Source organism: Doryrhamphus excisus, linkage group LG4 (assembly GCF_037039965.1).
Source record: "Doryrhamphus excisus strain RoL-2023G ecotype Guam linkage group LG4, RoL_Dexc_Guam_v1.1, whole genome shotgun sequence".
Classification (NCBI taxonomy): domain Eukaryota; kingdom Metazoa; phylum Chordata; class Actinopteri; order Syngnathiformes; family Syngnathidae; genus Doryrhamphus; species Doryrhamphus excisus.
The window spans coordinates 1,648,371-1,670,895 of record NC_136360.1 but is presented as its reverse complement, the minus strand read 5'-3'; the positions used below and the strand labels follow the sequence as shown (position 1 = coordinate 1,670,895).

General features: G+C 41.6%; 1 protein-coding gene and 1 non-coding gene across 2 annotated transcripts in view; one reads left to right on the top strand and one right to left on the bottom strand.

Annotated features, from left to right (window-relative positions):
- hmcn1 (hemicentin 1) overlaps nt 1–22,525 on the top strand; it is a 98,437-nt gene that overhangs the window by 45,950 nt on the left and 29,962 nt on the right. Inside the window, exons 24-60 of the mRNA XM_058072226.2 lie at nt 258–509; nt 1,240–1,335; nt 1,452–1,646; nt 1,733–1,863; nt 2,873–3,020; nt 3,242–3,368; nt 3,451–3,605; nt 3,855–4,133; nt 4,246–4,527; nt 5,676–5,784; nt 5,868–6,040; nt 6,251–6,405; nt 7,060–7,183; nt 7,277–7,378; nt 8,465–8,641; nt 8,783–8,934; nt 9,026–9,149; nt 12,255–12,430; nt 12,557–12,653; nt 13,586–13,708; nt 13,787–13,942; nt 14,518–14,799; nt 14,885–15,052; nt 15,434–15,547; nt 16,507–16,593; nt 16,672–16,863; nt 16,945–17,118; nt 17,989–18,102; nt 18,200–18,345; nt 18,426–18,576; nt 18,721–18,918; nt 18,997–19,110; nt 19,178–19,365; nt 20,728–20,824; nt 20,920–21,081; nt 22,125–22,238; nt 22,321–22,523. Of these exons, the coding sequence (XP_057928209.2) occupies nt 258–509; nt 1,240–1,335; nt 1,452–1,646; nt 1,733–1,863; nt 2,873–3,020; nt 3,242–3,368; nt 3,451–3,605; nt 3,855–4,133; nt 4,246–4,527; nt 5,676–5,784; nt 5,868–6,040; nt 6,251–6,405; nt 7,060–7,183; nt 7,277–7,378; nt 8,465–8,641; nt 8,783–8,934; nt 9,026–9,149; nt 12,255–12,430; nt 12,557–12,653; nt 13,586–13,708; nt 13,787–13,942; nt 14,518–14,799; nt 14,885–15,052; nt 15,434–15,547; nt 16,507–16,593; nt 16,672–16,863; nt 16,945–17,118; nt 17,989–18,102; nt 18,200–18,345; nt 18,426–18,576; nt 18,721–18,918; nt 18,997–19,110; nt 19,178–19,365; nt 20,728–20,824; nt 20,920–21,081; nt 22,125–22,238; nt 22,321–22,523 (5,837 nt within the window). The remainder of the gene's footprint in view (nt 1–257; nt 510–1,239; nt 1,336–1,451; nt 1,647–1,732; nt 1,864–2,872; nt 3,021–3,241; nt 3,369–3,450; nt 3,606–3,854; nt 4,134–4,245; nt 4,528–5,675; nt 5,785–5,867; nt 6,041–6,250; nt 6,406–7,059; nt 7,184–7,276; nt 7,379–8,464; nt 8,642–8,782; nt 8,935–9,025; nt 9,150–12,254; nt 12,431–12,556; nt 12,654–13,585; nt 13,709–13,786; nt 13,943–14,517; nt 14,800–14,884; nt 15,053–15,433; nt 15,548–16,506; nt 16,594–16,671; nt 16,864–16,944; nt 17,119–17,988; nt 18,103–18,199; nt 18,346–18,425; nt 18,577–18,720; nt 18,919–18,996; nt 19,111–19,177; nt 19,366–20,727; nt 20,825–20,919; nt 21,082–22,124; nt 22,239–22,320; nt 22,524–22,525) is intronic.
- trnas-aga (transfer RNA serine (anticodon AGA)) lies at nt 2,534–2,615 on the bottom strand. Its single transcript has one exon. It is a non-coding gene; the product is annotated as a tRNA-Ser (tRNA).

The window sequence follows — 22,525 nt, the reverse complement described above, 5'->3', positions numbered from 1 at the left end:
TTTCCATAATCCATCCACTCAAAGACACTTTACAGAAAAATGGAGTTGAATAAAAACAAGTAAACAGAGTAAAAGATACGTTAAAATACAACATTCATTCATTTATACACAGTTAAAATATGAGTAAAAGCGGGGCGGGGCAATGAATCAAGTCTTCCTAGAAGACAGATGTCCCAATTCTTTTGTCCAGAACTTACCTGCTAAGTACTTTGCTTCAAAGGTCAGAGTCATTGTGATTTTTCTCATCCGCTCTTTAGTTCCCCCAAGTATCCAGGCTGGTCCCAAGTTAATGAAGATCCAAATGGGTCACCATGTCGAGCTTCTGTGTATCGCACACGGAGTACCCAAGCCCACCCTTGCCTGGACGAAGGATGGGAAGAGGTATCCCGTGTCACCTGATGGTAGCCTGACTTTGGGCCCAGTGGGGTTGGATGATGAAGGAACCTACACGTGCACGGCATCAAACATTGCAGGCAGAGATGAAGCTCAAGTTCAACTTCTAATACAAGGTTAGTTTAAATATTGTATGACTCTAGCTCAGGGGTGGGCAAACTACGGCCCGGGGGCCACATCCGGCCCGCCAAGTGTTTGAATACGGCCCGCCCAATCTTTCCAAAGTATTTCATTTAAACTCAACATACAACCTGGCATCATGGCCTGAGCCAACCTTTTGATGGTTTTATCAATTTCGTTTTTTGACATGGTCTGTTGTTTACAAAGTGCTCCTGAAAAAAGGGACACAAGCACATAATAATAATAATAATAATAATAATAATAATAATAATAATTATTATTATTATAATTATTATTAGAACTACTATGATTATTATAATTATTATATTAATGCTAATTATTAGATTAATTATATATAATATTATTGTTATATTTGCATATTTTACATAATAATAATATAATAATTATTATTTTAATTTTATTGTAATTATTATAATATTTTATTATTTTTAAAATATTTAAATATAAATATAAAATAATAAATAATAATAGCAGATTGCATGACAATTTTACAGATACAATAATACCAGGTGGACTGTTACGTGTAAAATATATAGTCTGCCCCCCCCCCTAATTTTGTCATATCAATGCGGCCCACGAGTCAAAAAGTTTGCCCACCCCTGCTCTAGCTATTATTGATTAGTGCATGACAGCTCCCATAAGTCATTCAGATACTACTTAGTCGTTATTTTTAATATCCTTTATTATAAATGTGTTGATTTTCAGTTCCCCCGGTGGTTGAAGTATTGGAGCCCCCTTTCAATAGTCCCCTGCAGGAGCGAGTTGCCAACCAACGTATTGCCTTCCCTTGCCCTGCCAAAGGTATATCACTGTACCTCTGTTTGTTTCTCGGTTACATCATAATTATTATTATGTGTCATAAATGTTGTGACTGTACATTACATTCACAAGAAGCATTAAACGTTTTTTTTTCCCAGGCCTTCCCAAGCCTGTAATTCGGTGGTTGCGTAATGGCCAGGAGCTGACAGGTAATGAGCCCGGTGTGTCAATCTTAGAGGACGGCACACTGTTGATTCTGGCGTCTTTGTCACCACTGGATGACGGGGAGTATGTCTGTGCCGCCGCCAATGACGCTGGGTCCGCCGAGAGGAAGTATCAGCTCAAAGTCAATGGTGACCAAGCCCATTCATGTCCACTATCAGATCCAAATTGTCCCTGATTGCAGCTTCTGTAATAATTAAAATTAATAACTCCCCAGTGCCCCCAACTCTTCGTGATAGTGACACATCAGGAAACATGTCCGTGGTTCTCAGCCAGCCTACCACTTTGATGTGTGATATCTCAGGAAGTCCAACTCCACTCATCACCTGGTACAAAGATGGAACTCCAGTAAGTGAACTGGACTGATACTTATAGGTCCAGTTCTTGGGACCAGCCTGGATACTTGGAGGAACTAAAGATACTTATAGGTGCCAGTATCAGCCCGAGACCGACACTTGGGGGCATGATACCATGCCTGATACCAGACGAACCATGTGATGATCTTATTATCACATACTATTTAATCATGAGCTTATTATCACGTACTATTTAATCAAAAGACCATTTTGTTTCCAGAAAATGTTCAGTTTATTAGTTTATTATAATATTTTATCAACAGTCTTATCTTATCAATGTCTGACAATTAAAAGTTCCATTAATCAAGTTTGGGCAGCAAAACAAAATGCTGTGTGTTCACGCTCATGCGCTGTGCTCTGATTGGTTGTTTCACGGGCACGATACCAGAGCAGCGCGCTCTGAGTGGACAGCTACGGGGGCTGATACTGGACATGGTTAAAGTCTATATTTTATCAGTATCACTGCCACAGTATCATTTCAGCATTTTCCCGTATCATTCATGGGCGGTTTCTAGGGTACAGCGCCAATTAATACTGTAGTATGTGATAATATCATTTGTCATATTTAGTTCAGCAGATTTTATATTTGTTTTCCTAAACGTGTCTGGAAATGTCCTCATAGAGTATGTCATGAGTTATCCTTGAAGGATGAAAAAGAGATGCGTTGTTGGCAGGATTCGAACCTGCGCGGGGAAACCCCAATGGATTTCTAGTCCATCGCCTTAACCGCTCGGCCACAACAACACTGTATGTGTCTTAGTGTACATACATAAGCATTGCCAATGGGAATCTGACACCTGCTACCTCACTCTGGCTTTTCAGGTGTGTTTTTGTCGAGATTAAAAGCAAACAGACATTAAGTATTTGTATAACTGTTTGCAGCAATGAAGTCATATGCACTAAGAAAGGTATATAGTGTATAGCAACATCCAATAATGGCCAGCAAGATTTACTTGAAATGTATTTTGTATGTTAAGTATGTTAATATTTATGTTCAACAGGTAGTGGCTAGTAACAGCATTCGGGTTCTTGATATGGGGAAAACCTTGAAACTACTCAAGGCAACCAAAGCAGATGCAGGCAGCTACACCTGTAAAGCCATCAACATAGCTGGCAGCACAGAAAAAGACTTCTTTCTGGATGTACTGGGTGAGTAAAGACAGAATTATGTCGAAAATCTGAACCATTTCCACACTATAGAACTAGATCTTCATTCATTTTCTACCGCACAGGGCACATATAGACAAACAACCATTCACACTCACATTCATACCTATGGACAATTTGGAGTCGCTAATTAACCTAGCATGCATTCTTATTGTCATACTACATAGAGAATGCATAATTTATTAACTTCTTCCGTGCCACAGTCCCACCGACCATTGAGGGGTCCAACTCTCCCCAAGATATGTCTGGAATTTTAAAACAGGAGATCAGGTTGGAGTGCAAGGTGCAAGGACTGCCATTCCCAACAATCCATTGGTACAAGGACAGAAGGTTAGTACCCACTAAAGATAATGAACCTTTTACTCTATGCGGTCTTTCGTATTCACCGATCTTCTCTGATTTCATTTTTTAGATTGATATTTCTTGGGGATCCTAATCTGGAAGTCATCAACCAAGGTCAAATTTTAAGAATAAAGAGTGCCCGTCTAGGAGACCGGGCCAGGTACCAATGTAGTGCCATGAATACAGCCGGTAAACAGTCCAAGGATTTTAATCTCAGCGTGTACGGTGAGTGTTGATAAACCAAGTGACTCTAGTCATCTCAACCATTTTCTATGAGATGGCTGCACAAAATACAGTACATTTCCAGAACAATTGTACAATGTACAATGCAGGATTTATTTCAGGGCTTTTTAAGGAAAATGTATTATTTTTAATCTAAGTGCACCTAATAAACTGGCATGCAAGAGTTCACAAAACAACAGATTTTGCAAAGTTTCTAAATTCAATTTTCTTGTTTTTGTATTTGTGTTGAAGTTCCCCCAACCATCAAAGGTGGCAACCAAACGACAGAAGTTACCAACCTGCTGGACACGCTGGTAACACTGGAGTGTGAGGCACGTGGGGTACCACTTCCCACCATCACCTGGTTCCGAAAAGGAGAGGCCATCATGTCTAGCCGTCAGTCTCAATATGTAGAGCAAGGCCGATACCTGAAAATCCCTCGGGTGCAGGCATCCGATGCAGGCCAGTACACCTGCGAGGTGACCAACGTGGCTGGAACCGCTGAGAAGAACTTTGAGCTTGATGTCTACTGTAAGAATTTTATTTGTAATCGTGTTGTTTTTTTTGGTTTGATAAAGGTGAAGTGGAATATCAGACAACCAATATAAAATGTTCCTATTCTGTTCTGCTTCTCTGCTTTTAGTACCCCCTTCAATAGCAGGGGTGCAGAATGGGCCCGCTGAAAAAAAGGTGGTGCTCAGTAAGCCTCTCCTCCTGGAGTGTGAGGCGGGTGGTTACCCTCCCCCTTCCCTTACCTGGTTGAAGGATGGCGTTCCTGTTCGCGATGGAGAGAGTGTCCGTGTGCTTGATCAAGGGAGGAAAATAAAAATCCTGTCAGCCATGGTTTCGGACGCTGGTCGTTACATTTGTGTGGCAACCAGCATTGCCGGGGAGACAGAGGTCAAGTACGACGTCAGAGTTTTAGGTATATACGCAAAAACTCAACTCTTGAACTTTGAACCCTGAATCTTTTACAGCCGTGTGGCTAATTTATGGCTAAATTCTAATATTGTGACATATGCTGTACTTTAGAACTGCCACTAATTGTTTATTGGCCAGGAGCCAATCACAAGCTTTCAGTGCACTCACAACGAGCTTGTCAACCCATTGGAAATAGTATAAATACAGTATACCAACATGTAGCAATACGAGTTCATTCATTCATTTTTTACCGCTTTTTCCTCACAAGGGTTGTGGGGGGTGCTGGAGCCTATCCCAGCTGATTTCGGGCGAGAGGCGGGGTACACCCTGGACTGGTTGCCAGCCAATCACAGGGCACATATAGACAAACAACCATTCACACTCACATTCATACCTATGGACAATTTGGAGTCGCCAATTAACCTAGCATGTTTTTGGAATGTGGGAGGAAACCGGAGTAACCGGAGAAAACCCACACATGCACGGGGAGAACATGCAAACTCCACACAGAGATGGCCCGAGGGTGGAATTGAACCCAGGTCTCCTAGCTGTGAGGTCTGCGCGCTAACCACTAGACCGCCGTCCCCAATACGAGTTTGAATGATTATTTTAAGTTTTCCCATAATGCATTGCATCTGAGCAACACGTTCATCGGGGCGCTGCAGTGACGTCAGCCTCCCACTGCGCTCCAGGCTCCTCTGGCCCCCTCTCAGCATTGCCATCCTTCCATCCATCCATTTTCTATGCTGCTTGTCCTCCAATGAAATGTGCTGCTCTGACCAAATACATTATGGGAAACATTTTATGGCATTTTAAACTCCAATTGGTACATTTTTGTATATTTATGAGGTATACCGTTTGAGTGTAAAGTTGCTGTGTGATGAGTTTTGTGTTTTTTTTTGTAAGATGACATTGTGAGTCAGACTGCTCTGTTATCTTGAGCAATGACCTTGTGCAATTTCCAGTGGGTTGACACCGCATTTATATCTACAGTACCATGTGTTTAATAGATGGTTTAATATTAATGTCACTGCAATTCTCCATAGTGTGCTTGTAGACCATCACATTCTACTTCATAATGGTTTTGCTGATGTAAGTAGAATCCCCACTCTCAGAATGTATTTTTTTCAAAAAATGTATTTTTTTCCATAGTCCCACCTTTTATTGATGGAGCAGATGAAGTGACTGACAGCACAGTGATAGTCAACAGCCCTCTGGAGCTGGACTGCCACACCACTGGGACACCTGCACCGGTTATCACGTAGGATCCTCTGATACTCTGATATCTTTGTCCACACCAAATCAACATGCAACAAAAGTCCTTGTGACCATGTCTGTTGGCAGGTGGTATAAAAACGGGCAACGAGTCAACCAAGGCGATGATGGGTTGCGGCTTGCAGCCAATGGATGGCGACTGGTTATTCCTCGCACTCAAGTCTCTGACACAGGTCGCTTTCAATGTGTGGCCACTAATGAAGCAGGAGACCACGAGAAGGACTTCAATGTGAATATACATGGTAAATCTTTTTTCAAATGAGGAATCGTCTTGACAGTACTTTAGAGAGTATGCTGCATAAATGTTTTAATGTTTATACTCTAAATGCAAGCTGCAGGAAAACTTTAGGTAAATATTTATTTTATATTTTTCTTATTTAATCCAAAGGTAATGTTTCCTTATTCCTTGCTCTGAAAAATAGACAATAAGCCTACCTTTTAAAATATTTCAGTACCTCCATCTATCCGTACCACTGGTACTGCTGAACGTGCAGTGGTTCTACATAAATCCATCAGTCTGGAGTGCATCTCCAGTGGGGTCCCTCCTCCCACCATTACTTGGCTTAAAGATGGCCGACCCGTTGATACATCCCAGGAACAATTTAAGGTTAGTTAATTTATTCTATGTTTATTGTTCAATAAAAATGGTTGCCACATTTAACCTTACTTGACAATGAGAACAGAGAAACAGACACAAGATGCAAGTACAGTAAAGTCTCGTTATATCGATATTCTCGGGAGTCGGAAAAAATACCGATATAACCGGACTATCCATATATCCGATCCTGCGCCGAACTGCATTAAAAGTGGGCAATAATGCACTCGACATTGTTCTATAGTATAGAACAATGTCGAGCAGCTTAAATCAATCTTTGCTTAAGGATTTCAATACCAAAAAAAAAAGCAGCCATTCGCCGTGTTCTTTTTTGGTATTGAAATCCTTAAGCAAAGATTGATTTAAGCTGCTTTTGTATCGATATAAGCAGACCAAATTGGCTGGCGGGAGATGAAAAGGGCATCGTAGTAACCGGATTATCATAATAACCGGGTATCGTACTAACGGAACTAATTATATCATAAAAGACTAGAAATTTGCCGGGAAATGAAAATAGTATCGTAATAAGTAGTAATTCGTTATAACCGATATCGATATAACGAGACTGTACAATTACAGACGCAACCACAAACAAAGTTCAATTAAAATGCTGACAAGCTTAAACAAAAATGTCCCTGTCTGTGTGCATGTGTCTTTGTACACCAGCTGGAATCAGCAGACCGAGTGCTAAAGGTCACAAGGGCAAGAGAGGAGGATTCTGGGAAGTACACCTGTCTGGCCACAAATGCTGCTGGTGAAGCTCAAAAGAATATAAGACTAAGTGTCCATGGTAACTAAACAAAACTGTTTATTGTCATACATTCCCCATCAGTCATCCATTACATCGTTCTTATGTTTAAAACTGTATGTGTGTGTGCCATAGTGCCCCCCGTGATTTCTCCATCTGGAGGCATCATCAACCAGACCATCCTGTCTGGCTTCTCTACTCAGCTTGAGTGCAAAGTCACAGGCAGCCCGTTACCAGGTGAGGCTCACAAACAAAACTCTTCTCTTTTGTATTTTCACGGTTCACATTGGGAGTGACCAGGATGGATAGGATCAGGAACAAGTACATCAGAGGGACATTACATGTTAGACACCTTGGAGATAAAGTCAGAGAGGCCAGACTGAGATGGTTCGGACATGTCCAGAGGACGTAGGAGGCGTAGAGGAAGACCAAAGAGGAGGTTTATGTACGTAGTGAAGGAGGAAATGAGGGTAGTTGGTGTGAGAGAGACAGATGCAGAAGACAGGGTTGGATGGAGGAGGTTGATTTGCTGTGACGACCCCTGAAGGGAAAAGCCAAAAGAGATTTTCTACCGCTTGTCCTCACGAGGGTCGCTGGAGCCTATCCAAGCTGTCTTTGGGCAAGAGGCGGGGGAACACCCTGGACTGGTCGCCAGCCAATCACAGGGCACATATAGACAAACAACCATTCACACTCACATTCATACCTATGGACAATTTGGAGTCGCTAATTAACCTAGCATGTTTTTGGAATGTGGGAGGAAACCGGAGTACCCGGAGAAAACCCACACATGGAGAACATGCAAACCGAGGGTGGAATTGAACCCTGGTCTCCTAGCTGTGAGGTCTGCGCGCTAACCACTTGACCCCTATAATAAGTATAATAAGTTTAATACATACCACACAGAAATGACTACATACAACTAAATTATTGCTCAATTTGAAGTTTAAAAAACAACATGTAAAACATTGGTTCTATATTACACATTTTAACGCTATCTGTGACCCACCCAGAATGGATCTGCAACCCACATTTGGGTCCCGACCCACCAATTGAGAACCACTGATTTAGACTTTCCATGGCAATGATTTGCTCTGATTTACACTGGTCCTTACGTCTTTTTATTCTCCTGCAGATCAGGTCCCAACACCACCAAAAGTCACAATAAGCTACATTCAGTACAGTCCCATTATAATGTGTTTATAAGCAAGGGCACAGTCAGTTGAGTCAGAGGGTGATTCTGTCAACAGTAGAATAGCAATGTGAATTATTAATGTGAATGCTCACCTCTTAATATTCACACTAGTTTTCTTCATGTCCTAGCGATATCATGGTACAAAGATGGCCGACCTCTAACGAGCGCAGCTGGGGTGACCATGTTGAAACGTAGCCAGGTTCTGGAGATTGAAAGAGCTCAGCTCTCTGACACGGGGATATACAGATGTGTAGCCGTCAACTTGGCTGGAGCTGCAGAGATCTCCCACAGCTTGCAGGTGTTCGGTCAGTGGCTTTGTTTTCCATATCCATTTGTGCTCTGATTGTTTTTGTTTGTGTCAGTAACAATGGAAGATTGCTGACATGGATTTAGCCAGTAAAAATACAGTTTCTTTGTTTTTTTTTTTTTTGTTTTTTTTTACACAGTGCCTCCACTCATCTCCAGCCGAGGTGGCACAGTAACGGTGGTCGTGAACGAGGCTGGCAAGCTGGACTGTGACGCCACAGGGGTGCCTTTACCCAGCCTGACCTGGCTCAAAGATGGTAGCCCCGTGACAAGCGTATCCCATGGCTTACAGGTTCATTTAATTTCAAAGCTAACATATTTGAACATTACTATATGTGCATATTCATAAATAAACGACACTCTCTAACTGGCTGCCCCTTTAGGTCTTGTCTGGTGGTCGGGTGCTGTCTCTGAGCAGCGCACAGGTGAGTGACACAGGCAGGTACACCTGTGTTGCTGTCAACGCTGGAGGAGAACAACAAAGAGATTACGATCTGAGGGTTTATGGTGAGTTCATCACCATTTATCAGTTGATCAATTTTCACTCGTACAGTACAATTTAATACATACAAAAACCACATTTGTCAAAGTCTAGTCAATAAATCCCTTGTGGTTCCTATCAAACCCCGAGAGAAAATTAATATGGGTACGAATTTTACACACAAAAAAGAAAAACAGCATAATTTCATTCATTTTCTATACCGCTTATCCTCACGAGGGTCGCGGGCGTTGCTGGAGCCTATCCAAGCTGTCTTCAGGCAAGAGGCAGGGTACACCCTGAAGTGGTCGCCAGCCAATCACAGGGCACATATAGACAAACAACCATTCACACTCACATTCATACCTATGGACAATTTGGAGTCGCTAATGAACCTAGCATGTTTTTGGAACGTGGGAGGAAACCGGAGTACCCGGAGAAAACCCACGCATTCACGGGGAGAACATGCAAACACACAGAGATTGCCGAGGGTGGAATTGAACCCTGGTCTCCTAGCTGTGAGGTCTGCGCGCTAACCACTCTACCACCGTGCAGCCTTTAAGGCAAAATAATATATACTTATTAATTTTGCCTTAAAATAACTAATAATTGAAATGTTATGGACCAGCTTTGGAGGTCTCTTTGGAGGTCTCTGGTCTTTTTAACCGAAACTGAAGTTACAGTCTATAACTCAATTAACTCAATTAACCTAGCATGTTTTTGGAACGTGGGAGGAAACCGGAGTACCCGTTGAAAACCCACACACGCATGCACGGGGAGAACATGCAAACTCCACACAGAGATGCCTGTGCGGGGAATCGAACCTGTGTCTCCTAGCTGTACAAGCAGCACAATTCCTCATGAAGACATGAAATAAATGATTGTTTATAAAGGGAACGCTATCCCTAGGGCCAATGATTTGGGTTAATCTGTTTCCAATCATTGAGTACTCCATCCACATCTGGTGTACTGTATTTTGGTATTTTGTCTACCAGAAATACAATCTGTTATTACATTCAAAATATCAGTAAGAAATTGTTTGACGGTAAAAGTTCTTGGCAAATGTGTGAAGAGCATTCCTCTCAGGACAAAAAAGCTCCTTGTTCTATTGTTCTTTCTCCACCCCATCCCCCGATTCTTGGTTTTAATTACAAATTGTTGTTGACATCGGACTGTACTTCATCTTCCGCCAGACCACCGGATCACATTTGTCATGTGTCACAGGAGCCTTGAAAAAAAACATGTGCATTTAGAGGAAGTGCAGTCCGAATAAGCTGAGCTCTCCAATAAACATTGCCAGCTTCCTGCATGGAGATTTAGCGTGATGGCATATCAGCAGCTATACAAAGTCCAATCAAAGCCGGTGTCACTTTAACAACAAAAACATGTTGTTTACATGTAGGACACTGGATGTATGCGGAATGCAAACATCCACATGGTTTCGTTTCTTCTGAAAGATCAAGAAGAGCTTGTCCTGAGAAATAATGGCTGATTTACCGTGGTAATTGCTACCACTCTTCAGCAGTTTCCTGCGTCTGGCCCAACACTGTCGAGGGCCTGTGTGTGCCCTTCCCCGATGACTCGCTAGCGACCTGGTCATAATGCAGAGGAAATTGCCTGAAAACCATTTTCTCAAACATTGGAGCCCATATTTATCCAAACATGGAGAATGTCATGAGATAAAACACAGAAGTAAAGACGACAGTACTTCACCGGTTAAGTAAATACAGTTGAAGATTACTTCGGAATTAACATAATTTCTGGTGTATTATCACAGGAGGTCATTACTCAATATAACAGTCTGACTCGCTGTGTCATCTCACAAAGAACACTAAACTCATCACACAGCAACTTAACACTCAACAGGTAGGTAAGACATATACAGTACAAGGCAAGCACCAATACGACTTTAAAATTAGCAGCCAATGATGGGAAATACTGGTAATGGTAATGGTAATGGTTTTATTTCATTTGAACATGCATCAGATTACAATTGAATGCATCACATAATCAGTTCATAGTTCCACATGTCCAAAAGGAGTAGGAAGAAGCAAAGCTTATTAAATCCTACCCCTCCATCTGGTACTTTTACAAACAGTAACTGTTACATTTGTTCACTTCCTGCTTTCCATAATACAGTTTAATTTCATTATTTTTTTTTAATAATGTACCGAAGTACGAGGTGATATGAGCATCCAATGACATAATGGGTACCATAGTAAGTGTGAGAGGCGGGGTACACCCTGGACTGGTGGCCAGCCAATCACAGGGCACATATAGACAAACAACCATTCACACTCACATTCATACCTATGGACAATTTGGAGTCGCTAATTAACCTAGCATGTTTTTGGAATGTGGGAGGAAACCGGAGAAAACCCACGCATGCACGGGGAGAACATGCAAACTCCACACAGAGATGGCCGAGGGTGGGAATTGAGGTCTGCACGCTAACCACTAGACCGCCGTGCCGCCCTTGCTTTGTTCAATACTGAAATATTTCTGGCCACCTTAACCAGTTAAATACAGTTAAATACAGTTGAACATTACTTAGGAATTAATGTGATTTCTGATGTATTCTGGTGTATTCTCTGGTGTAATTTCTGGGGTCATTACTCAATATAACAGTCTGACTCACTATGTCATCTCACAAAGAACACTAAACTCATCACACAGCAACTTAACACTCAACAGCTAGGTAAGACATATACAGTACAGGGCAAGCACCAATACGACTTTAGCAGCAATTAGCAGCAATGAGAAATACTCACTTCAATTGAAACAGTCTTAAAGGTTATGATTATGTAAGCTTCATTAAAAATGTTGCCTTCACGCAGATAATGATGTTTTGTTTTGTTTGATAATGTAGTTATTGTTATATTGTTATATTGTTATTGTTAGTTATTAACAGTTTTCCTGCGGCATAGAGCTGCTACTACTACATCATGCTGAGACGTGTTTATAATATTTTGCCCCCTCATTAAGCATAATGACCATAAATACTACTCATGCAAACTTCCACGACAATAATACTACTAGTGGACCTCATTAGATTGTGCATGTGTACCTAATATAAGTAGATATGTTTGAGAGTTAATAATAATATCATTTAATAATATCCATGTCTACCACAGTGCCACCCAACATCAAGGGTGAGGAGATGAACGCCACTGTGATGCTTGGTGGTCCCGTGGAGCTGCACTGCCTGAGTGACGCCATTCCTCCACCCACTTTGTCGTGGCGCAAAGATGGTCGGCCGTTGTTCAGGAAGCCTGGTCTAACGGTCTCAGCAGATGGGAGTTTGCTCAAGGTATGGAACGCACAGCCGCAGACACAGAAGACCCCTTCCTTGCTTGTAGCTTGTTTCAGATGGACACTATTATCTGTGTCGTGTATCAGGGTTGGGATTAATCTAACTCGTGATTCTCTTTGCTAGGTTGACAGTGCTCAGGTTCAGGATTCTGGCAGGTATACGTGTGAAGCCACTAACGTTGCTGGAAAAACTGACAAGAACTATAATGTGAATGTATGGGGTGAGTTCTGTGTTTTAACTTTTTATGTTGTTGATAAAGTAAATTATACCCTCATCAAAAACACCAACTTGTGTCATGCAGTTCTGTGAAGTTCTTATGGTAATTATACTGTATGTGCAAATTAACAAAACTGTAATCACTGTTATAGTATTATTGTGATGAGATTGATTTTTTTTCTCTGTTTAATTTCATAAATATGTGTGTTTTTTCTTGTAATGTTCCAATATCATGAACGTATATATTGTTTGCAAACTTGGGGAATTAGTCCAAGTGTATTCAATAAAGGCTTTATTTTAATAAGCAAAATATGAACTCATAAGGAGGCACACAACAAAATAAATGCTAAGTACTAAAGAAAAAAGCTAGAAACAAAGTAAACACAACACAACAAAGGAAACAGAAATGCGCACAAAAAGAGAATAAACAATTGTATGTAATGTAGTTTATAGAGAATAATGTTATATTGTCTTAATTATATACTATAAGAATAATATACATAATATACTATTAAGATATTGTAGAATTATTCACAGTGTGCTGCTGGCCTAAAATATTTGTTATGTGTGTTATTCTGATATGAATTAATAAATTAAAAATCCCAAAATCAGGGCTGCATGGTGGACGAGTGGTTACACAGCTAGGAGACCCGAGTTCGATTCCACCGTCGGCTATCTCTGTGTAGAGTTTGCATATTCTCCCCGTGCATGCTAGGTTAATTGGCGACTCCAAATTGTCCATAGGTATGAATGTGAGTGTGAATGGTTGTTTGTCTATATGTGCCCTGTGATTGGCTGGCCACCCACCAGTCCAGGGTGTACCTTGCCTCTTGCCCGAAGACAGCTGGTATCAGATCATACCAATATTTCTAATATTGCCCACCATTAAATTGTAATCACTGAGCGCCTCCTTCTGGTGTCTTGTCTCTACTACAGTTTCTCCCAATATTCGAGGCTCAGAGGAGGTGTCACCACTCACAGTGATAGAAGGAAGTCTCATCACTCTGGTGTGTGAATCCAGTGGAATACCACCTCCTAGTCTGACTTGGAGGAAGAATGGTGAGTATCGGTGACACAAAAAGCCACTTGTGTATCATTTAAATACACAAATCAACGTATGACCTGCGTGCATTCCAGGCGCGGCACTCCAGTCTAGTCAGCGACTCAGGATTTTGTCAGGAGGTCGACAGCTCCAAGTCTCCAGTGCTGAACGGACCGATACGGCGTCTTATGTCTGTACGGCCTCCAGTGCAGCCGGCAGCACCTCTAAAGAGTACAGCCTGCAGGTTTACGGTAAGTACACATTTATTATTACTCCATAAAGCTACAACTTAAAAACAGTAGATAGAACATATATTCTCACAATAAGAGGCTGGACCGAGACTCCCATTCCATTTATTCTCTTATGGATCATCTCCATTAGTATTCTCTGGTGGTAATGTGCCATTCCATGGGGTTCTCATAGCCCCCGAAATACCAGGGATCTACTGTACCATCATATGTAAACATGCCAATTAACCACTAATCATTCATTCATTCATTCATTTTCTACCGCTTTTTCCTCACGAAGGTTGCAGGGGTGCTGGAGCCTATCCCAGCTGTCTTGGGGCAAGAGGCGGGGTACACCTTGGACTGGTCGCCAGCCAATCACAGGGCACATATAGACAAACAACCATTCACACTCACATTCATACCTATGGACAATTTGGAGTCGCCAATTAACCTAGCATGTTTTTGGAATGTGGGAGGAAACCGGAGTACCCGGAGAAAACCCACGCATGCACGGGGAGAACATGCAAACGCCACCACTAATCATATTAAATTAAATCTGCCATGTGTACCAATTTATTTCTTCTTCTCACATTCAGTGCGGCCTTCCATCAGGCGCAGCGAGGGAGACGCAGATGACGTGATTGTGACAAAAGGAGGCGATGTGACGCTGCAGTGTGCTGCAGACGGCGTGCCACGACCAGCAGTCACTTGGCTGAAAGACGGACGGCCCATCACAGGCCAGCACGGTGCCAAGGTTCTTAACGAAGGGAGGCTGCTGCAGATCAAAGACGCTAAAGTATCAGACACGGGACGCTACACCTGTACTGCTGTTAATGTGGCGGGACAGACAGACAGCAAGCATGATATCAGCGTGCATGGTAAGAATCATTACCCAGCGTTTAAAGACAATTTGTGTTAGCATCATGCTGTGGTTTTTTAACTTATTTTCTCCTTGTTTCCCAGTTCCGCCAACTATTATTGGTCAGGTTCGATTTCCAGAAAATGTCAGTGTTGTTGTAAAGAACCCGGTTGCTCTTAGCTGTGAGGCTTCTGGCATTCCTCTCCCAGCCATCACCTGGCTAAAGGATGGCCGGCCAATAAAAGGGACCGGTTCACTTCGTGTACTCTCAGGTAATCTTTGATAACATATATCGTATATGTATTCAATATACTAAGTATTTCCATAATGCCTCATAGTATTAACTCTCCAGCAAGATCTCAGTGTATAGACTGGTCATATATCTCATCTCGTTTCATATTATCTACATACTGTATTGTATATAACTCTGGGAAAAACTGTTGATTTTGTTAATACTTGGGTTGTTTATATTGTTTATTTTTCTATATTGTGTATTTTGTACTGCTTAACTGACTCTGTACTCTTGCTGCTGTGCAATACAAATTTCCCCACTGAGGGACGAATAAAGGCATATCTTAATCTTATCCTAATCTTTTTCCAATATTCCAATATGGCTTGATGGACAAATTGATAATGAAATTGTTCATCTGTAGGTGGACGTAGCCTGCGTCTAATGCACGCTGCAGTCGAGGATGCTGGGAGGTACACCTGCATTGTGTCAAACAGCGCTGGTGAAGAAAAGAAGGATTTTGATCTTGAAATCCTTGGTAAATTGATAATATTACAGTAAAGTCTTGTTATATCGATATCGGTTATAACGAATTGCTACTTATTACGATACTATTTTCATTTCCCGGCAAATTTCTAGTCTTTTATGATATGATTAGTTCCGTTAGTACGATACCCGGTTATTATGATAATCCGGTTACTACGATGCCCTTTTCATCTCCTCATCTTCTCAAAAGCAGCTTAAATCAATCTTTGCTTAAGGATTTCAATACCAAAAAAGAACACGACGAACGGCTGCTTCCAGTCAACTTTATTTTTCACACTTCCACCACCAGAGCGCAGCACACACACACCGATTCCCGCACTTCCTGGTTCACAGGTCATGCTCAACCCGCCCCACATAGCTGGCCAAACACATGCCTGCAAGAGAACAACCAACTGACATAGCATACACACCTATTCCAACGAAGACACAAGCGTACAAATACATGTATTTAATTGTGTTGTATTCAGATATCTTTTTATCGCTTGCAATAATCACTGTTTTTCATATGTACATGCTGGCGTTCGTGGTTTCTCTCGTGTGTATAGATTCTATACAGGCATGTGTTTGGCCAGCTATGTGGGGCGGGTTGAGCATGACCTGTGAACCAGGAAGTGCGGGAATCGGTGTGTGTGCTGTGCTCTGGTGGTGGAAGTGTGAAAAATAAAGTTGGCTGGAAGCAGCCGTTCGCCGTGTTCTTTTTTTTTGGTATTGAAATCCTTAAGCAAAGATTGATTTAAGCTGCTCGACATTGTTCTATAGTATAGAACAATGTCGAGTGCATTATTGCCCACTTTTAATGCAGTTCGGCGCAGGATCGGATATATGGATAGTCCGGTTATATCGGTATTTTTTCTGACTCCCGAGAATATCGATATAACGAGACTTTACTGTATATATAATATAATTTATGTGGAGGCACATTTCAACACATATCTTTCTTGAACACAATAGTTCCACCAAGCATTGTGGAGGAAGAAAGTGTTACTGACACAAAGGTGAAGGAGCGACATAACATTACTCTGACCTGTGAGGTCTCAGGTAAAAGACATTAAATGCATCACAACACCAACATTTCCGTAACGCTCTACTAATGTACAGTCTACTTCTTTTTGTTAGGTAACCCAGTTCCTGAGATTAAATGGCTGAAAGATGGGCAACAGTTACTTCCTGACAGGCGCCACCATGTCTTGTCTCATGGTCGTTACCTCCAAATATCTGGCGCCCAAGTGGCTGACACTGGCAGGTACAGCTGCCTGGCATCGAACAGCGCAGGGGATCGCAGTCGCCATTTCAACCTCAATGTCCTGGGTACATATATAACGATTATTCATTGAATACACATTTGTTCATGTTTTATATACAGTACTGACTGTCTTCTGTTTTTGGCAGTTTCCCCCACAATTTCGGGGTCAGGCCCTGATGGTGCAGCAGAGGAGGTGACAGTAACGCTGAGCAGCCCCACCTCACTGGCGTGTGAAGTTCAATCTTACCCTCCTGCGCTGATCACCTGGCTCAAAGACGGCATTGCTTTTGAGTCCAGCCGAAGCGTCCGAGTTCTTCCAGGTTTGTTTTTATATATGATGAAGTGCGTACGGTACGTAAATACGGACGTATTTGTGAGTTATCATATCATTATATATTATATATATAATAATAATAATATAATATAAAATCCACCCTCGGCCACCTCTGTGTGGAGTTTGCATGTTCTCCCCGTGCATGTGTGGGTTTTCTTCCTCCCACATTCCAAAAACATGCTAGGTTAATTGGTGACTCCAAATTGTCCATAGGTATGAGTGTGAGTGTGAATGGTTGTTTGTCTATATGTGCCCTGTGATTGGCTGTGCCCCACCTTTTGCCTGAAGACAGCTGGGATAGGCTCCAGCACCCCCACGACCCTCTTGAGAAGCGGTAGAAAATGAATGAATGAATGAATAATATTAAATATAAATAGAATATAATGTAATGTAATAAATATGTAAAAATATAATATAATATGTAAAAATATAATATAATATAATTAATATAATATGTAATAATACGTAATAATATAATCAATATAGTATGTAATAATATAATATGTAATAATATAATATGTAATAATATGTAATAATATGTAATAATATAATATAATATAATATAATATAATATAATATAATATAATATAATATAATATATGTTTGTCTATATGTGCCCTGTGATTGGCTGGCCACCAGTCCAGGGTGTACCCCGCCTCTCGCCCGAAGACAGCTGGGATAGGCTCCAGCACCCCCCGCAACGCTCGTGTGGATAAGCGGTAGAAAATGAATGAATAGTAAAATAAAATATAATATAATATAATATAATATAATATAATATAATATAATATAATATAATATAATATAATATAATATATAATAATATAATATATGAACATACTGCATCCTTTCTCAGGTGGACGAACCCTTCAGATTCTCAGTGCAAAAAAAGAGGATTCTGGGAGATACACTTGTGTTGCCACTAATGAGGCTGGAGAGACACTGAAACACTATGAGGTCAAAGTCTATGGTGAGTTCAAGCTCCTGCACGTCATGTACCTTGTTCTCTAAATATGACCTTTTTAACTCCTCATTCTAACTTCTATCTTCATTTTCTGTCCCCCTAGTTCCCCCACAGATCAATAAAAATGATATCCCTGGAGAAGGATCGGCCCCTAAAGATGTCAAGATCAAAGTCAACAGCACACTTACCCTGGAGTGTGCAGCTGAGGCCTTTCCTAGTCCAGTACTGCAGTGGTACAAGGATGCACAGGTACCAAGCCCGCCTTTTTATTTGGATGTATTTTTATGTGAGTAAATTCTTCATTTTTCTTTGATGCTTCTTCTGCATAGATTCTGCAGGCGGATGAGCATGTGTCCATCACAGCAAACGGTCGTATTGTTCAGATCAAACACGCTCAGGTGTCTGACACAGGCCGCTACACCTGCATCGCCACCAACGTGGCTGGAGAGGACGAGAAGGACTTTGATGTAAATATACAAGGTGAACCGGGTCATCTGATGAGACAAAAATGTGAATTCTCTGTGCGTTGTTGGGCTATTTGTTAAATATTTGTTATCTAAAAACAAATCACAATAACAGTAATATAGTTCCCACCAATAAAATGAACGTCTTTCTTTCCCTCAGTTCCTCCTAATTTCAACAGACCCGGAGGAGCTGGTGACGCAACATCACCCCTTAGCTTCGGAGTAGATGCCCGCGATGTCATACTGAATAATCCGATCTCTTTGTATTGTGAGACCAACGCCGTACCCCCTCCAACACTCACCTGGTTTAAAGATGGAGAGGCATTAGTGTCCAATGACAACATTCTGATTCTTCCAGGTGAGACAGACATTGGACGTCGCGAATTTAGAAAATAAGAGAACGGGTGCACATTAACATACCAGTGCTTATTCTCAGGAGGAAGAGTGTTACAGGTCCCCAGGGCTCAGGCAGAGGATGCGGGAAGATACACATGTGTGGCTGTCAATGAAGCAGGAGAAGATTCGATTCAGTACGATGTCCGAGTATTATGTAAGTATGTTGAATTTCAATGAATAGATTTCTGGAGAATCACAGTTTTTTTAATATGTCGCTTCAGTGCCCCCAACTATACGAGGAACGCCCGGCGATTTGCCTGATGAGGTGACAGTCTTGGCAAATAAAACAACATTACTGGAATGTCACGTGGATGGAAATCCTGCTCCCATGATCACCTGGTTTAAAGACAGCGAGCCAATCAGCCCCGGAGGACCTCACAGGATTCTGTCCAATGGCAGAGCACTTCAGGTAGCAACAGTTTTTGTCAACATTAGGGATCGACCGATATGGTTTTTTTGGGGCCGATGCCGATACCGATACTGATTTCCATCAGGCTGATTTTGCTTGGGCCGATATTTGTGACCGATACTGCTTTTGATCCCTCAATTTACATGAAAAAATGATCATTATAGGTCATATCATATATTACATGGTTTGTCTGACCTTTGGTCTCGGGCTGATACTGACACTTGGGGGCATGATACCTGGCCTGATACCAGACAAACCACGTATTGATCTTATTATCACATACTATTTAATCATGAGCTTATTATCACGTACTATTTAATCAAAAGACCATTTTGTTTCCAGAAAATGTTCAGTTTATTACATGTATTATATCTAAACAGTGTAAACACAATAATTGCAAAAAATATTTCAACAATAATATTTTATCAACAGTCTTATCTTATCAATATCTGACAATTAAAGTTCCATTAATCAAGTTTGGGCAGCAAAACAAACACTGTGTGTTCGCGCTCGTGTGCTGTTCTCTGATTGGTTGTTTCACAGGCACGATACCAGAGCAGCGCGCTCTGAGTGGACAGCTACGGGGGGGGGGCTGATACTGGACATGGTTAAACTCTATATTTTATCAGTATCACTGCCCTGGGCTTTGACACAGTATCATTTCGGCCTTTTCCCGTATCATTCATGGGCGGTTTCTAGGGTACAGGGCCAATTAATACTGTAGTATGTGATAATGATAAATATTACATGTCTCATGTTTAAACAAATATTTATTAAAATGTAAACACTGAACGCAGTAGGTTTCAGCTTTCTTAAACACACATTTAAACGGCATTATCAACTTTAAAAGGAATAAATATTCAACATGTGCAAAACATTTCTGTCGTATGACGTATAGTGTATTGTCGCTGTGAAAAGCAAACTAATCCTTTTACTTACTAAACGCGCCTTTGTTGTGATTCAACAGTGGCGGCGGGGTGCCGCAATTGCGTGTGTTGCGGCGTCCTCTGTCTGACTGTACGTAAATCATGCGATAATCAAATATATCGGCGAATACCTGAACGTATCGGCCCATACCGATTCAAGGAAAAAAACGCAAATATGGGCTTGATATATCGGCCGGTCGATCCTTAGTCAACATGTCAAATAAAACAACATTTCCACCTCAATAATAATACCGTAACACTGCTTAGTTATTACTGTTGCTTTCATAGGAGCAGATCATTTCCTACTCTGTCATGGCTATTTAGCCCTAGAACACAATAATCTGTGTGCCTTGAAAAATCAGTCAAAATCATCAACAATGGCCGGTACCAAAAGAGACGGCTGGTATTTTCATGCTTTCCGCGTCTCTATGTACAGGTCTCGAATGCCCGAGTGACGGACACAGGACGCTATGTGTGCGTTGCTGACAATGTAGCCGGAAGTGTTGAAAAAATTTTCAATCTCAATGTTCACGGTAAGCCTGTTAAAACGTCACATTTAGCTGAAATGTTATATAGAATACAGAAGTATAGTTCTCTGTTTTTTCTAACCTCACCTCTATGTCTCCAGTTCCTCCTACTATTTTAGGCCTAAATCCTGACAATGTGACAGTGGTGGTCAACAACTTTGCATCCCTGTCGTGTGAAGCTACCGGTTTCCCCCCTCCGACCTTGAGCTGGTTAAATGACAGGGGTCCCATTCAGGGCAACACCAATGCACTCATTATGCCGGGTACTGCAAATTCAATTTTAAGATTCTCTTACTGTTTTTTAAATGTCTTAACGGCTTTGCCCCTTTGTATTTATCTGATCTGCTTTTACCATATCAACTCAACCCCCCACGGACCCTGCGGGCTTCCGGAACTGGCCTTTTAACAATACCAAAACCCAGAACTAAAACCCACGGTGAGGTAGCATTTAGCCACTATGGCCCCCACCTGTGGAACAGCCTGCCGGAGAGCCTCAGGACTGCGGAGACTGTTGATATTTTTTAAAAAAAGATTAAAGACACACCTTTTTAATCAGGCTTTTAACTAATATTTTTAAACTTTTCTTATGTTTTTAATGTTTTTAATCAGGCTTTTAACTAATATTTTTAAAATTTTCTTATGTTTTTAATGTTTTTAATCAGGCTTTTAACTAATACTTTTAAACTTGTCTTATGTTTTTACCTTTTTAGTCCTATTTTATGCTCTTAGTCTTCAGCTTTTAACTCCAGTGTTTTGTTTTTATCTTTTTAGTCCTATTTTATGCTCTTAATCTTCAGCTTTTAACTCCAGTGTTTCCTCAGGGGGGTGGGGGTCCTCCACACTGGGGGCTGTGTCGGGTCTGCTGAGGGGGTGCCATCCTTGGGTCCCTTCGACCCGGCCGGCTGGGGGTTCCTCCCTTTAATGGGGGGGGGTCCGCCCGTCTGTCGGAGTCGGGGGGCCCGGGTGCTGGTCCCCCAAAGGCACGGCCTGCAGCTCCTCCCAGTGTGGACGGCCCCCAAAGGTGGCGTTTCCTTGATCCTCAGTGCCATGCCATGTCTCCCTACTGTGTGTGATTGTGTGTGTGTGTGTGTGTGTCTAGTATGGAGGGTGGGAAGGAGGGGCTTTCTTTTGTTTCTTTGTTTTTTCCTTTTAATTGTGGTAATTGTTTTAATTCTGTAAAGCACTTTGTGTTGCATGTCTTTGCAGGAAAAGTGCTATACAAATAAAGTTGATTTGATTTGATTACATGAGGGACGAGGGGCTGCAGGGATTTTTAATATTTAGCAATATTCATTTGTGCCTTCAGGTGGTCGTACTTTACAGATCATGAAAGCCAAGGTATCCGATGGAGGAAAGTACAGCTGTGTTGCCATGAATGCAGCAGGAGAGGCTTACAAGAGCATCTACCTGACAGTCTTTGGTCAGTATTGCAAGTGCAAGAAAGAAGGCTCGCTGTGACTAAAACAGGAGAGTAAAATGTTTCATTCTTCTTGGCCTCTCAGTTCCTCCGAGTATCCGGGACAATAATGGGGACTCTCCTGTGATTTGGAATGTACTCGCTGGTAAATCCATAACTCTAGACTGTGAGTCCAATGCAGTACCGCCTCCTACTGTCACCTGGTACAAGAATGGTAGGATGGTGACGGAATCAGACAACCTGCACATGCTGGCAGGGGGTCACATGCTTCAGATCAGAGACTTGGAGGT